The following is a 14,916-nucleotide window of genomic DNA, read 5'->3' as shown; positions in this document are numbered from 1 at the left end:
CGAGTGAAGAGAGGGATAATCGCAGGTTAAATTGCCTCAACCCACCTTTCCACTCACCTGATGAAGGGGCAGTGCTCCGAAACCTCGTGATTCCAAATAAACCTGTTAGACTTTAACCTGGTGTTGTGAGACTTCGTACTGTGCCCACCCCAGTCCAACGCCGGCATCTCCACATCAAGTCTGTCAGAGCTGATACTTCAAATTCATATTCAAGTACTTCTGAGGTGTGGCGCCCCTCAAGCTGGACGTCTCTGGTGACAGTCTAGCGACCTGTTCCAGGAAAAATACATCGCTATGGAAACAGATGAACATCTGCCCTTGCCCCACTAGGTGCGCGAAAGAGAAACACCAATAACGTTTCACATTGTTGGGTCTAACAGCCTTGAAGTATTCAGAGAGGTTTTGATTTTCAGAGCAGCTTGTAGACTCCATCCAGAAACTGACCCTACACACCTAATCAAAAGCCCCAGTTTCCATTCCTTTAATCAAAAAGCCCTAGGGGACCTTTTAATCTATAAACAAAAACCCTTTAGCCCGCTCCTAAATAAATACATGTTTAAAATGAATAATAATCCTGCTCACCCAGCACCTGAGCTGTATTCTTACCAGACATACTGACTGTTGGTGTAAAAAACTGAGTCCTGAAACATTCCCCTTAAACATAAAGCAAATCAATAGTGCAGTATAATCACAGCAGGGTGTGTTTGTTGAAGCTAGGAGGAGATACTGAAAGAAAGGGCCATTGCTAAACGGCTAACACACCATCCCCGCAAGAGCTCCAAAGCAATAGAGGCTATGTGTAAATTGCTGGCTCCCTCTCTTGGTTACAAGAGTCACATCAGTGGAGAAATTCAAAAGAACATTATAAAAAGCAACAGGAAGCAGCCAACAGACACAGTGGCACAGTGGTCAACACAGCTGATTCACAGTGCAAGGGACCTGGGTTCGATTCTCACCTTGAGTCACTGTCTGTGTAGAGTTTGCACGTTCTCTCCTGTGTCTGTGCATGTTTCCTCCGGGTACTCCGGTTTCCTCCCACAGTCTGAAAGATGTGCAGGTTAGACTGATTGGCCATGCTAAATTGCCTCTTAGTGTCAGGGGGGTTAAACATGTGGGGTTACGGGAATAGGGCCTGGGTGGGATTGTGGTCGGTGCAGACTTGATGGGCCAAATGGCCTCCTGCTGCACCGTGAACCCCAGGAACCTGGTCTGACATTCAATCAGATTGTGATCAAGTGATTTCAAAAATAGCTTGCATGATCCTCACTCATATCAAAGGAAAATTTGTTTGTTTATTATTTGCTCAGTTCATCTCTGCAGCAGTGTTTGACTGTAGTCTTTCCTGCTCTAGGGCTAATCAGTGAAGTTGAACTCGGAGCACAGTCTGTTATTTATCAAGTGTTAACAGCAGCTTACATGGTAAGGCTAAAAGTTTTTGCATAGATGTCTCTTTTCTTAGCTTATTAACTTATTATTTAATCAAATGCTAAAGTGCTCAACTTGCAAAGAATTCATTGAAAGATACTTCCGAATCATATTTGACTTGATTTAGTGTCAGTCTATGTCCAGAATTTATCCTTTGATGGGATGTGGTATCACTGACGAAGCTAGTGTTTGTTGCCCATCTCTAATTTCTCTTGAACTGAGTGGCTTGCTAGGCCATTCCAGAGGGTAATTAAGAGTTGTGATGTCCTGACTATGTAAGGGATTGTGGTTTTTTTTAAAAGATGTGGACACGATTCGCCCAAAAAACTCTAAGAGCCAAAATTGCGTAAAAGCTGGAGTAACTCCCGTTGGATTTTTTTCAGCAGGATTTTCAAAATGAATCTCCCACGCTCTGAGCACTGCAGAGTGCCCTAGCGTGAATGATGATTGAAATCTTGGGGTGGAGCCTATTCCCGCTGGAGAGGCCGGCAGCATAGTGCTGAGGGGGCCATTGCGCAGGCGCCGATCTGTCGGATTTTGGTTGAGTTGATTGCCCAACTTTATTCCTTCCTCGTGGATCGAATCAAAGCATCTTCACAACAATTCTGACTGAGGTCAGTTTGCTGGGAATCGGTTATGGTGCATGCATAAGAAGAACACTGCTTTCTGCGTCATGAAAGTGATTTTCCCCATTTTCACACGGGCTCGCCACCATGTTGGTTGGATCACCTTGGTGTCAACTTTCCTTGTTTAGGTTTGGCGGATGGTTTTTGCAATCTTTTGCCCTTCCTGCCGCTAACCCTTTCCTGCATACTTGGGCTTGGGAACCAGTAAGAAGTCTCACAACACCAGGTTAAAGTCCAATAAGTTTATTTGGTAGTAAAAGCCACTAGCTTTCAGAGCGCTGCTCTTTCGTGAGGTGAGTGGGGTGTTCTGATCACAAACAGGGCATATAAAGGCACACACTCAGTTTACAGAATACTGATTAGAATATGAGTCTTTGCAGCTAATCAATCTTAAAGGTGCAGACAATGTGAGTGGAGATAGCATTAAGCATAGGTTAAAGAGATGTGTATTGTCTCCAAACAGGACAGTAAGAGAGATATTGCAATTTCAGGCAAGCCATGGGGGTTACAGATAGTGTGACATGAACCCAAGATCCCGGCTGAGGCCGTCCTCATGTGTGGAACTTGGTTATCAGTCTCTGCTCAGCGACTCTGCACTGCCGTGTGTCGTGAAGGCCGCCTTGGAGAACGTTTACCCGAAGACAAGCATTTGGCCTCTGGAGACAATACACATCTCTTTAGCCTATGCTTAATACTATCTCCAATCACATTGTCTGCACCTTTAAGACTTGATTAGCATCAAAGACTCACATTCTAATCAGTATTCTGTAAACTGTGTGTACCATTATATGCCCTGTTTGTGATCAGAACTCCCCACTCACCTGACGAAGGAGCTAGTGCTCCAAAAGCTAGTGGCATTTACTACCAAATAAACCTCTTGGATTTTAACCTGGTGTTGTGAGACTTCTTACTGTGTTTACCCCAGTCCAACGCCGGCATCTCCACATCCTGGGAACCAGAACGTGGTTGACCAGGAGACTCTCTCAATTTAATGTCTGCCATGGACCTGTTGGGAAGATTTAACATTCCAAACCCACCTTCCCTGGACATCAAGTCCAAGTGGACTTGAATCGAGAGCTTCCTGACTCAGAGGCAGGGATGCGACCCATTGCGCCATCGGAGCTTCTACCCAGCTGGGCACAATCGTGAGCACAAGTCATATTTGTGGCAGCAGCAACATCTGGATAAGAACAGAAACTGGAATGGTCATGTTGCCCCTCACTCTGCAGATCCCTCTGGGATGTGGTGTGGCGGCTAGTGTCCGCGTGGGTAACGCACTGGGTGCGAGGAATCCGGAGAAAGCTAAAACCTCTGCGACAGTTGCCCTGTCTTTCGTTGGTGAGTTTATCATTTACCACATTTGGTGTTGAGCTTGTTAACTGAAACATTGGCTGTTCAGATGAGTTAATGCATTTTAACCATTTCTTGAACAACCAACTAAAGTGATGAACATGTCGTTGAGTTGTGTGTAACTATACTGGGGTGCATCTTTGTTATAGGCCAGCTTAGAAGCTCCAAAATATCCTGTGGAGATCACCTGAACTCAACTGATTCCTGTTCAGGCCCAATGTTCAGCAATGTGCCTTTTCACTGGGAGGTTAGAACTCAGATTCTCCTCTTCACTCCCTTCCAGCCCACATTCCAAACGGTGTCAGGACCAACTGTAATTGTTTATCCTGTAAGGAATCTATATTGAATTTTAGAATTTCTGGTATGTGGCAATCAGTCCAACTTACACCTATTGAATCATCAGTAACTTGATTTGATTTGATTTGATTTGATTTATTATTGGGACAGTGAAAAATATTGTTTCTCGCGCGTTATACTTACAGCTCACAGCTTCAGCTATGTCACTGGTGTTGCCGGGCTGACTACAATGAGTCCTTTTATTCCTACTTCAATATCTTAAGTGAGGGTTGTTTGTGTTTACTGTGAGATTAGTTTTACGATCCTGCATTGTTAGGAGAAAAGATCAAGTGTTTTTGGACAGTTTTTATCCCCGGTGAGTTTAAGATTTCAGTTTGGGGAGCTCTGAGGCTACAGTTTACTTTTTAGTTTTAGAAGGGGCATCAAGAAGAAAGAAGCTGAAGTCTCTCTCTCTGTCTCTGTTCTATTTGGAAATTCTGCTGGTTATCTAAAGGCAACATTTTGCCTTCCAGAAGAAAAGTGCAGGCTTCGAAAAGACTCAATTCCAGTCAAGTGAGATTTTAACCTATGCTGTGTTAAGCCTGTGAAAAGGGTTTTGTCAATGAAAGGTTTTGATTTGTTGGAACAACTTTAATATTCAATTAAGCATTAATATTGTGGTTCTTTTCTTTCTGTTTTTTTGCTTGTAATTAATAAAAGGTATTGCTAATTTTCTTACTATACATGTTAACTATATTCTTAAATAAAGTTTGTTTGATAAAAGCTCATGTATTGGGACAGTGAAAAATATTATTTCTTGTGCGCTATACTGACAAAGCATACCGTTTATAGAGCACATTAGAGAGTGTTAAGGTTCTGGTCAGAAGCTCCAAAGTGTTCTATGAAGTCTGCCTGAACCATAAGTTTTGCATCTTGAATTTGACTAGGATAAGCATGAGATGTTCCGATTCAGGTCTAATTCAACAATCCACCAGGCAGCTTTTATCAAACAAAGTTTATTTAAGGATATAGTTAACATGTATAGTAAGAAAATTAGCAATACCTTTTGTCAATTACAAGCAAAAAAAACAGAAAGAAAAGAATCATAATATTAATCCTTAAATGAATATTAAAATTGTTCCAACAAATCAAAACCTTTCGTAGACAAAACCCTTTTCACAGGCTTAACACAGCATAGGTTAAAATCTCACTTGACTGGAATTCCATCTTTTCGAAGCTTATACTTTCTTCCGGAAGGCGAAACGTTGCCTTTAGATAACCAGCAGAATTTCCAAATAGAACAGAGACAGAGAGAGAGAGACTTCAGTTTCTTTCTTGCTTGATGCCCCTTCTAAAACTAAAAAGTAAACGATAGCCTCAGAACTCTCCAAACTGAAATCTTAAACTCACTGGGGAAAAAAAACTGTCCAAAAACACTTGATCTTTTCTCCTAACAATGCAGGATCGTAAAACTAATCCCAGAGTAAACACAAACAACCCCACTTAAGATATTGAAGTAGGAATTAAAGGACCCATTGTAGTCAGCCCGGCAACACCAATGACATGGCTGAAGCTGTGAGCTGTAAGTCGTTGGAGGTGGAAATCCCTTCTTCCAAATTCCTTTATTTACAGGATCCAACAACTTTATACAGAGTGCTCTCAGCATGCAGTCTGCATCTGGAGTGCCAGAGGAACTGACACACCTTTTCAACTACAGAGCATGGAGCTCCCTGATTGGCCCATCAACTTGGGCCCTTAGTCAGGGAGCTCATCTTCAAGCAGCCCAACCTCAATTGCCTGATTAAAATCATTACAGCTGCAAAAATCATGTTTGTTTAAAAAAAAAACTTTCTTAAAGGTACACTAACATCACACGTTCATATTCTGACAGTCGCAGCAACAACATACCGAGTGTTCAGTCTCTTCTAGAACTGGAGGTACAACAAAATCATGCAATGATGCCGATGTTCATGTCCGCTGTAAGCAGTCAGTAGTACAGCAGTCAACACCAGCAGCACAATGGACGACAACACCTCGATAGTTTCATTGGAGCATTGCCTCAATTCCCACAACTAGGCTTGGGTTTTCCAAATGCATACACTCAGATAGTGAGGCTCTATTATAATAATGCCAAATCTGGGGACATTGACCCTAAGATGGTTGAAACCATAAACATGAAGACAATACTATCCACCATGCCGTGGAATCCCTTCTGATATAGTTTTGAGACAGCACTCTTTGTAAAGAGCGACAACCGGGGAGTCAGCACCCGCAAGGAGAATAGGCCTGTCCTGATAATACTGGGAAGGTTTATTTACTAGGGTCACTAGTAGCTTTGCATTAACGCTGCAATGAAGTTATTGTGAAAATCCCCTAGTCGCCACGCCCTTGTGCGGGTACACCGAGGGAGAATTTAGCACGGCCCATGCACCTAACCAGAATATCTTTGGACCGTGGGAGGAAACCAGAGCACCCGCAGAAAACTCACGCAGACACAAGGAGAATGTGCAGACTCCACACAGATAGTTACCCAAGCCGGGAATTGAACCCAGGTCCCTGGCTCTGTGAGGCAGCAGTGCCAACCACTGTGCCACCAGTCACCATAAATTCTTTATCAAAACTTGAAGAGTCATTGGACAGGATTTTCTGGCCGTTTTCATCCCAAAAACCGGAAAATCCTCCCAAGGTCAATGGACCTTTCCATGGTCCGCCCCTTGCCTGCTCCGATTCCCGTGGTGAGTGGAACACAATAACTCCACCCCCCCCCCCCCCCCCCAAATCTGGGGGTGGCACGGTGGCACAGTGGTTAGCACTGCTGCCTCATAGGTTTGATTCCTGGCTTGGGTCACTGTCTTTGCAAGAGTCTGCATGTTCTCCCCATGTCTGCGTGGGTTTCCTCCAGGTGCTCTGGTTTCCTCCCACAGTCTGAAAGACGCGCTGGTTAGGTGCATTGACCGTGCCAAATTCTCCCTCAGTGTACCCAAACAGGCGCCGGAGTGTGGCGACTAGGGGATTTTCACAGCAACTTCATTGCAGTGTTAATGTAAGATTACTTGTCACATTAAATAAAATGTTTTCCCCGTGTTTGCGCGGGTTTCCTCCGGGTGCTCCGGTTTCCTCCCACAGCCCAAAGATGTGCAGGTTAGGTGGATTGGCCACGATAAATTTCCCCTTATGGTTAGTGGAACTAGCGAGGGCAAATGCATGGGGTTAGAGCCTGGGTGGGATTGTGGTTGGTGCACACTCGATGGGCTGAATGGCTTCCTTCTGCACTGTAGGAATTGTATGGTTCTATCTGACTTTGTCCTGTTTTATTTCTGTTTTTATTTTTTTTTCAGTGTGTTTTCAAACCAAGCAACTTTAACTATATCCTGTTCAATATGCATCGTTCGACCAATTTGACTAAAGCAGGTTATGTGGTCATGTCGCTGTGTGTGGATCTTGCTGTGTACCGTATTGTGAGTTTGTTAAAGGCGCTATGCTTGTAAATAGTTGTTCATTTTCCATGCCTCCCAACAGGCTGCTGTTCCCTGCTGATTGCAATGATACTGGGAGCTTCACGAAGTGTGTTAGGTTATATCTTCACTACTGACAGGTGAGTAAAACTGGCTGAAGTGTTACAGAATTCATTTGCTTTCGCTGTATAAAGAATGAATTCCGCAATGTGTGATAAGCTCTCTGACCCACCTTTCTCCTCCTTTCGCAGAGATATTATTCAGTTAGTTTCTGACGTTGACCCAGTAGTTGCTGCTTTCCACTGGTTCGAAGCCATAGCTGTGAGTGTTTCGACAAAGTCCTTATTCACCGAGCTATTCTCCACCCCTTAAAGCCGCCCCTGTTTAAAACGGGGCAGTTGTTTATGTTAGCCGCAATAGCTAAAGACCACTCTCTGTTTGCATTTCCATTTCAAAGTTGCCACTTGCAGCACCAGAAGTGTTCGGTTTATTTCAGGCAGAGTGACAAGAGCGAGGAGGAAACCATAGAGGAAACCAGTGTAGGAGGAGGCCATTTGTCCCATCAAGTCTGTACCGACTCTCCGAAAGAGCATCTTATCCAGTTCCACATCCTTACATTCCCCCATCCAGGTCCCATAATCCTGCCCATTTACCATAGGCAACCCACCTACCCTACACATCTTGCAACACTAAAGGGTAATTTAGCATGGCCAATTCACTTATCCTACCCATCTTGGGACACTAAAGGGTAATTTAGCATGGCCAATTCACTTATCCTACCCATCTTGGGACACTAAAGGGTAATTTAGCATGGCCAATTCACTTATCCTACCCATCTTGGGACACTAAAGGGTAATTTAGCATGGCCAATCCACCTACCCTACCCATCTTGGTACACTAAGGGATAATTTAGCATGGCCAATCCACCTACCCTACCCATCTTGGTACACTAAGGGATAATTTAGCATGGCCAATCCACCTACCCTACCCATCTTGGTACACTAAGGGATAATTTAGCATGGCCAATCCACCTACCCTACCCATCTTGGGACACTAAGGGATAATTTAGCATGCTTAATCTACCTAACTTGGACATCTTGGAACACTAAGGGGCAATTTAACATGGCCAATCCACCTAACCTGCACATCTTGGTACACTAAGGGGCAGTTTACTATGGCCAGTCCACCTAACCTGCACATCTTGGGACACTAAGGGGCAGTTTACCGTGGCTAATGTGCACACCTTTGTGGTAGGAAACCAGAGCACCCAGAGGAAACCCACGCAGACACAGGGAGAATGTGCAAACTCCACACAGACAGTGACCCGAGGCTGGAATTGAACCTGGGTCCCTGGTGCTGTGAGGCAGCAGTGCTAACCACTGGGCCACTGTGCCACTCATTAACTGTTGCCACTCCTGTGAGGTATGCTTACAGATTGAGATGGCCAGTGGATCTCAGTAACAGCGCTATTTATTGTTAAGTTTTGACAGCCATCAGCAAATCCTCAAAATAAATTACAATTGTATTGAGCTGTCTGTAAATAGTGAACTGGCCAGTCTGAAGGAATCAACATAAAACCATGTAGTGAACTGACTGTTACCTTCAATCCTTTAAATTAAGCTGTCTTTCTGAATCACTGTTGTTGCCTCCACTTATCTGCTGTTTAAACCCTCCATCCATGACTTTGACCCCATCAGACTTAACCTTCCAATGCTCTCCTGACCAGCCTCTCCTCAGAAGTACTGAGCTCCTCTGACCCTCCCCTGCCCACACCATAACTCGTATCATTGGCCTGCGGTCAACATAAGAAGAACATAAGACTAAGAACAGGAGTCGGCCATCTGACCCCTCGAGCCTGCTCTGCCATTCAATAAAATCATGGCTGATCTTTTCGTGGACTCAGCTCCACTTATCCATCCGCACACCATAACCCTTAATTCCTTTACTGTTCAAAAATCTATCTACCCTTGCCTTAAAAACATTCAACACACTCAATGACCTACACTAATTGCCTCAAATTTAAAGTTCCAGTTCTTGTTTCCAAACCCCTCCATGGTCTTCCCCTCCCTATATCCCCGCACCCTTCCCCAGTTCCGCATCTCTCAGGGCTGATTTCCTTCAATTTGGGCCTCTTGTACATCACAGATATCTTTTCCACTCTGCTGACGGCCATGCCTTCAGTTGCCTGGGTATTAATTGTCCATGAATTATGTTGTTAAGACCCGTGGACATTGTTTAATTAAATGCCTAGCGTGCGTACGAAGAAAGACTGAGCCAACTCTAGGGCTTGGCCATCAATAAGTCCATCATAATATCCCTACATTGCAGAACGTGGTCATTCAGCCCATCAAGCCTGCACTGACAACAATCCCACCCAGGCCCTATCCCCATAATCTCACCTGTTAATCCCCCTTAGGGTCAATTCTGCATGGCCAATCCACTAACTCACACATCTTTGGAGTGTGGGAGGAAACTGGAGCACCCGGAGGAAACCCTCACAGAACACTACAGCACAGAAATAGGCCTCCTGGCTCTTCTTGGATCTGCCGAACCATTTTTCTGCCTAGTCCCACTGACCTGCACTTGGACCATATCCTTCCACACTCCCTCTCATCCATTACCGTGTAATGCTGCATTCCGGCAATAAATCTATTATTGAGAAAGGTATTAGTGTTGAGGTTCATATTTCACTGACTGGCTTGGGATGGAGTTAACACGGGCCCACGCTCTGTAATCCCTCCCTAAACCACACTCTCTCTCTCCTGTAAGTGGTAACCACAATGCCCAATTTTTTAAAGCTTCCTGTGTAATTCAGAGTTAAATTTGAGAAACACTCCAGTGAAGCTTTGTTATGAGTACATAAGCGCTGGTTTTTGTTTAAAGCATTTGTTGGGTTACAGCTGACGCACTCTCCTCCTCGCGTGCTGTGGGTCTCCAGCTACACATTAAGACCATAAGACACAGGAGTAGAATTAGGCCACTCGGCCCATCGAGTCTGCTCCGCCATTCAATCACGGCTGATATTTTTCTCATCCCCATTCTCCTGCCTTTTCCCCATAACCCCTGATCCCTTTATTAATCGAGAACCCATCTATCTCTGACTTAAAGACACTCAGTGACTTGGCCTCCTCTGTGACAAAGAGTTCCACTGATTCACCACCCACTGGCTGAAGAAATTCCTCCTCATTTCAGTTTTAAAAGATCGTCCCTTCACTCTGAAGTTGTGCCCTTGAGTTCTAGTGCCTCCCACTTGGGGAAACACCCTCTCCACTCTGTCTAGGCCTCTCAGAATTCTGTAAGTTTCAATGAGATCCCCCCCCCCCTTGTCCTTTTTAACTCCATCGAGTACAGACCCAGAGTCCTCAATCACTCCTCATGTGACAAACTTTTCATTCCAGGGATCATTCTTGTAAACCTCCTCTGGACCCCCTCCAGGGGCAGCACATCCATCCTTAGGTACGGGGCCCAAAACTGCTCACAATACTCCGAATGGGTTCTGTCCAGAGCCTTATACAGCCTCAGCAGTACATCCCTGCTCTTGTATTCCAGCCTTCTCGACATGAATGCTAACATTGAATTTGCCTTCCTAACTGCCGACTGAACCTGCATCTTAGAGTCCTGAACTATAACTCCCAGGTCCCTTTGTGCTTCAAACTTCCGAAGTCTTTCCCCATTTGGAAAATAGTCTACGCCTCAATTCTTCCCCCCAAAGTGCATAACCACACACTTTCCCACGTTGTATTCCATCTGCCATCGAGGCACCATATTCACAATTCCAGGTTGATTAGAAAGATCCCACAGCCACTACCTTAGAGAAGACCAGGGAAGTCATTCCCAGTGTCCTGGGTCAATCCCGTCATTGACATTGTTAAAACTGGATGATCTGGTCGCTATCACAATGCGCAAATTGGTCGCTCATTGTCCCATGTTGCAGTAGTGACTACTTTGCTAGCTATTTGGGCAGCACTGTGACACAACGGTTAGCATTGCTGCCTCGTAACGCAGGATCCAGGTTCAATTCTGGCCTTGGGTGACTGTCTGTGTAGAGTTTGCACATTCTCCTCATGTGGGTTTCCTCCGGGTGCTCCAGTCTCTTCCCACAGCCCAAAGATGCGCAGGTTAGGTGGACTGGCCACACTAACTTGCCCTTACTGTCCCAAGTTGTGTAGGTAATGTGGATTGGGGATTATGGGGATTAGGGGGCAGGTGGATGAGTGGGGGTGTGGACCTTTTTGAGATTCTGAATTTGTGCAGACTCAATGAGCCGAATAGCCTCCTCCTGCACTGTAGGATTTCTAAGATTGTGAGACGCTACATTGTTAAAGGTGCTGTAGAAATGTATTTGTCTTTCTGTTTTAGATACATTCCTTGGAATTTTATTGGCCCGCCGGCCATGGGAATCGGAGCGGGTGAGGGGTGGACAATGGGAAGGTCCACGGGAATTGGAGCGGGCGAGGGACGGACAATGGGAAGGTCCATGGGAATCGGAGTGGCCAAGGGATGGACAAATGGAAGGTCAACGGGAATCGGAGTGGCCGAGGGATGGACAATGGGAAGGTCGATGGGAATCGGAGTGGTCGAGGGATGGACAATGGGAAAGTCAATGGGAATCAGAGCAGGCGAGGGATGGACAATGGGAAAGTCAACGGGAATCGGAGCGGGCAAGGGCTGGACAATGGGAAGGTCAAAGGGAATCGGAGTGGTCGAGGGATGGACAATGGGAAAGTCAACGGGAATCGGAGCGGGCGAGGGATGGACAATGGGAAGGTCGACGGGAATCAGAGCAGGCGAGGGATGGACAATGGGAAAGTCAACGGGAATCGGAGCGGGCGAGGGATGGACAATGGGAAGGTCCACGGGAATCAGAGCAGGCGAGGGATGGACAATGGGAAGGTCAACGGGAATCAGAGCAGGCGAGGGATGGACAATGGGAAGGTCGATGGGAATCGGAGCAGGCGAGGGATGGACAATGGGAAGGTCCACGGGAATCGGAGCAGGCGAGGGATGGACAATGGGAAGGTCCTCGGGAATCGGAGTGGTCGAGGGATGGACAATGGGAAGGTCCACAGGAATCGGAGTGGTCGAGGGATGGACAATGGGAAGGTCCATGGGAATCGGAGCAGGCGAGGGATGGACAATGGAATGTTTGAACTCGGGTGGGATTTTTCAGGCCAAGCGAGGCTGTAAAATCCCATCCATTGATTAGACCACCCTTTGGGAGGACATCTCTTAAAGCAAAAAGAATCTATGTCTCTGAAGTGACTTGATAAGATGATGTATTGTTAACCTGTGCTTTGTCCTACAGACTGTAAGCGGTGGAGTGCTAAGAGGAGTTGGGAAGCAGAAGCTGGGGGCGATCGGTAATCTAGTGGGCTTTTATTCAATTGGGTTTCCCCTTGGGGTCACACTGATGTTTGCTGCACATCTTGGTGTGCAAGGTAGGAGTTTACTTTTGATATTTTCTCCCAGTTATTTTTGTTTCCTCTATTGAGTCGCCCTATTGCGATATAATGTACCCTTGATGCGAAAGTTCGCATTAACCTTGCTCCCAACTCTCCCAGGGCACTGGCACTGAGCCAGTCACATGGAATTAGACTGTGGTTTGCCTTTCCTTCACCTCTGTGGCGAGGTATGACCTCTGACCTTTACTCAACTCTTGACCTCTGACCTTTATTCAACTCTTGACCCTGGCAGGTCAACTGACACCAAGAGCTTTATTACACAACCTCTTTGGATCGTCAGAGGCTCTTTTGCAGGATAGAAAAGTCAAGTTCCTGGGGACATAGGTTTAAGGTGCATGGGGAAAAGTTTAGAGAGGCTTTTTTTACACAGAGGGTGGCGAATGTCTGGAACGCGATGCCCGGGGAGGTGGTGGGAGCGGGTACAATAGTAGCATTTAAGGGCCATCTAGATAGATACACACATATGGAAGGATACAGGCTCTGTAGGTGCATATGGTTTTGGTTTAGGCAGGCATCATGGTTAGCACAGGCTTGGAGGGCTGAAGGGCCTGTGCTTGTGCTCTACTGTTCTTTGTACTAAGCACAAGAGTCACTGCAGCAACTCATCAAGCCAAATCAACAGCACTTGTAATCTCTACCATCTAGAAGGACAAGGGCAGCAGATACATGGGAACGGCACCGCCTGCCATTTTCCCTCTGTGATAACCCCCCCGTGAGTTCCAAAGGCCTGTTCCTCTGCTGTACTGTTCTTTGTTCTCTGCCATCTGGAAGGGCAGGGGGCAACAGATACAAGAGAGGGTCATCAGCTTGGCAAATCCAATTTCAAATCCAAAGATGTGCAGGTTAGGTGGATTGGCCATGGTCAATTGCCCCTTAGTGTCAGGGGGGGCTAGCTAAGGTAAGTGCATGGGATTATGGGGATAGGGTCTGGGTGGGATTGTGGTTGGTGCAGAGTCGATGGGATGAATGGCCTCCTTCTGCACCAGAGGATTCTATGATTCCACGAAGTCAGGCACCATTTTGACATTGATTGTATATTAACCATTTCAACATCATTGTTGTGTGAAAATGTGGGAACTCCCTTTTTAAAAACGCCGAGGGCACTTCTCTACACAATGGTTTAAGAAGGAAGTCCATTATCATTTCTTCAAGAGTAATTAGGGATTAATGTCAGACTTTCCCAAATCCCAGGGATTAATTTTTAAAACAAATGACAAATGCTTCACAAAATGTCCACTGGTTCTTTGCAGGTGAAGGGATAAAGTGCAAAGGCCATTGAATCACACGCAAAGCATCAATGGCCTTCCCATGTAATAAAGCTCTTGGTGTCAGTTGACCTGTCAGGGTCAAGAGTTGAGTAAAGGTCAGAGGTCATACCTCACCACAGAGGTGAAGGAAAGGCAAACCACAGTCTAATTCCATGTGACTGGCTCAGTGCCACTGCCCTGGGAGAGTTGGGAGGTGAAGGAAAGGCAAAGTGCTGTTGAAGGTGCCTTGCTGAGTTACTGCATTGCATCATGTTGCAAACTGCAGCCAACGCTCACAAGTGGTGGGAGGGAAAAAATGTGTAAGATTGTGGGTGGGCTGCCAATCAAGTAGTCTGCTTTGTCCTACATAAGAACCAGGAGCAGGAGTAGGCCCCTCGAGCCTGCTCCGCCATTCAATAAGATCATGGCTGATCTTTTCATGGACTCAGCTCCACTTACCTGCCCGCTCACCATAACCCTTAATCCCTTTACTGTTTAAAAATGTATCTATCCTCGCCTTAAAAACATTCAATGAGGTAGGCTCAACTGCTTCACTGGGCAGGGAATTCCACAGATTCACAACCCTTTGGGTGAAAAAGATCCTCCTCAACTCAGTCTTAAATCTGTCCCCCCCTTATTTTGAGGCCATGGTCCCTAATTCTAGTTTCACCCGCCAGTGGAAACAACTTCCCTGCTTCTATCTTATCTATTCCCTTCATAATCTGATCATGTTTCCTTAAGATCTCCCCTCATTCTTCTAGATTACAATGAGTATAGCCCCAGTCTACTCAGTCTCTCTTCTTAAGCCAACCCTCTCAACTCCAGGATCAACCTAGATGGTACTGAGCTTTATGAGTGTTGCTGAAATCCTCATCACGCTTCTGACTTGTGCTTTGTAAGTTATGGAAAGGCTTGAATAACGTCGCTCTCAACTGATCTTAACGATCGCCAGTGGAGACGAGTGGTATTAAAATCCTGGGGAGGTCCAGTCAACTGATATGTGTGTGTGTGTGTGTGTGTAGGATCGCTAGAATATCAGCAATGTGCCCTGTGTATTCACTGCACCATTATGATT

The 14,916-nt window shown here is 45.8% G+C and overlaps 1 protein-coding gene across 1 annotated transcript in view; it reads left to right on the top strand.

Annotated features, from left to right (window-relative positions):
* The window catches only part of LOC145357385 (multidrug and toxin extrusion protein 1-like), a 59,914-nt gene that overhangs the window by 31,691 nt on the left and 13,307 nt on the right, over nucleotides 1-14,916 (top strand). Inside the window, exons 10-14 of the mRNA XM_080210704.1 lie at nucleotides 1,352-1,419; nucleotides 3,281-3,389; nucleotides 7,197-7,272; nucleotides 7,384-7,453; nucleotides 12,438-12,570. Coding sequence (XP_080066830.1) covers nucleotides 1,352-1,419; nucleotides 3,281-3,389; nucleotides 7,197-7,272; nucleotides 7,384-7,453; nucleotides 12,438-12,570 — 456 coding nt within the window. The remainder of the gene's footprint in view (nucleotides 1-1,351; nucleotides 1,420-3,280; nucleotides 3,390-7,196; nucleotides 7,273-7,383; nucleotides 7,454-12,437; nucleotides 12,571-14,916) is intronic.

This window comes from Carcharhinus amblyrhynchos, chromosome 23, assembly GCF_965287045.1.
Source record: "Carcharhinus amblyrhynchos chromosome 23, sCarAmb.v2.hapA, whole genome shotgun sequence".
Classification (NCBI taxonomy): domain Eukaryota; kingdom Metazoa; phylum Chordata; class Chondrichthyes; order Carcharhiniformes; family Carcharhinidae; genus Carcharhinus; species Carcharhinus amblyrhynchos.
This window is presented reverse-complemented; position numbering and strand designations above follow the sequence as displayed.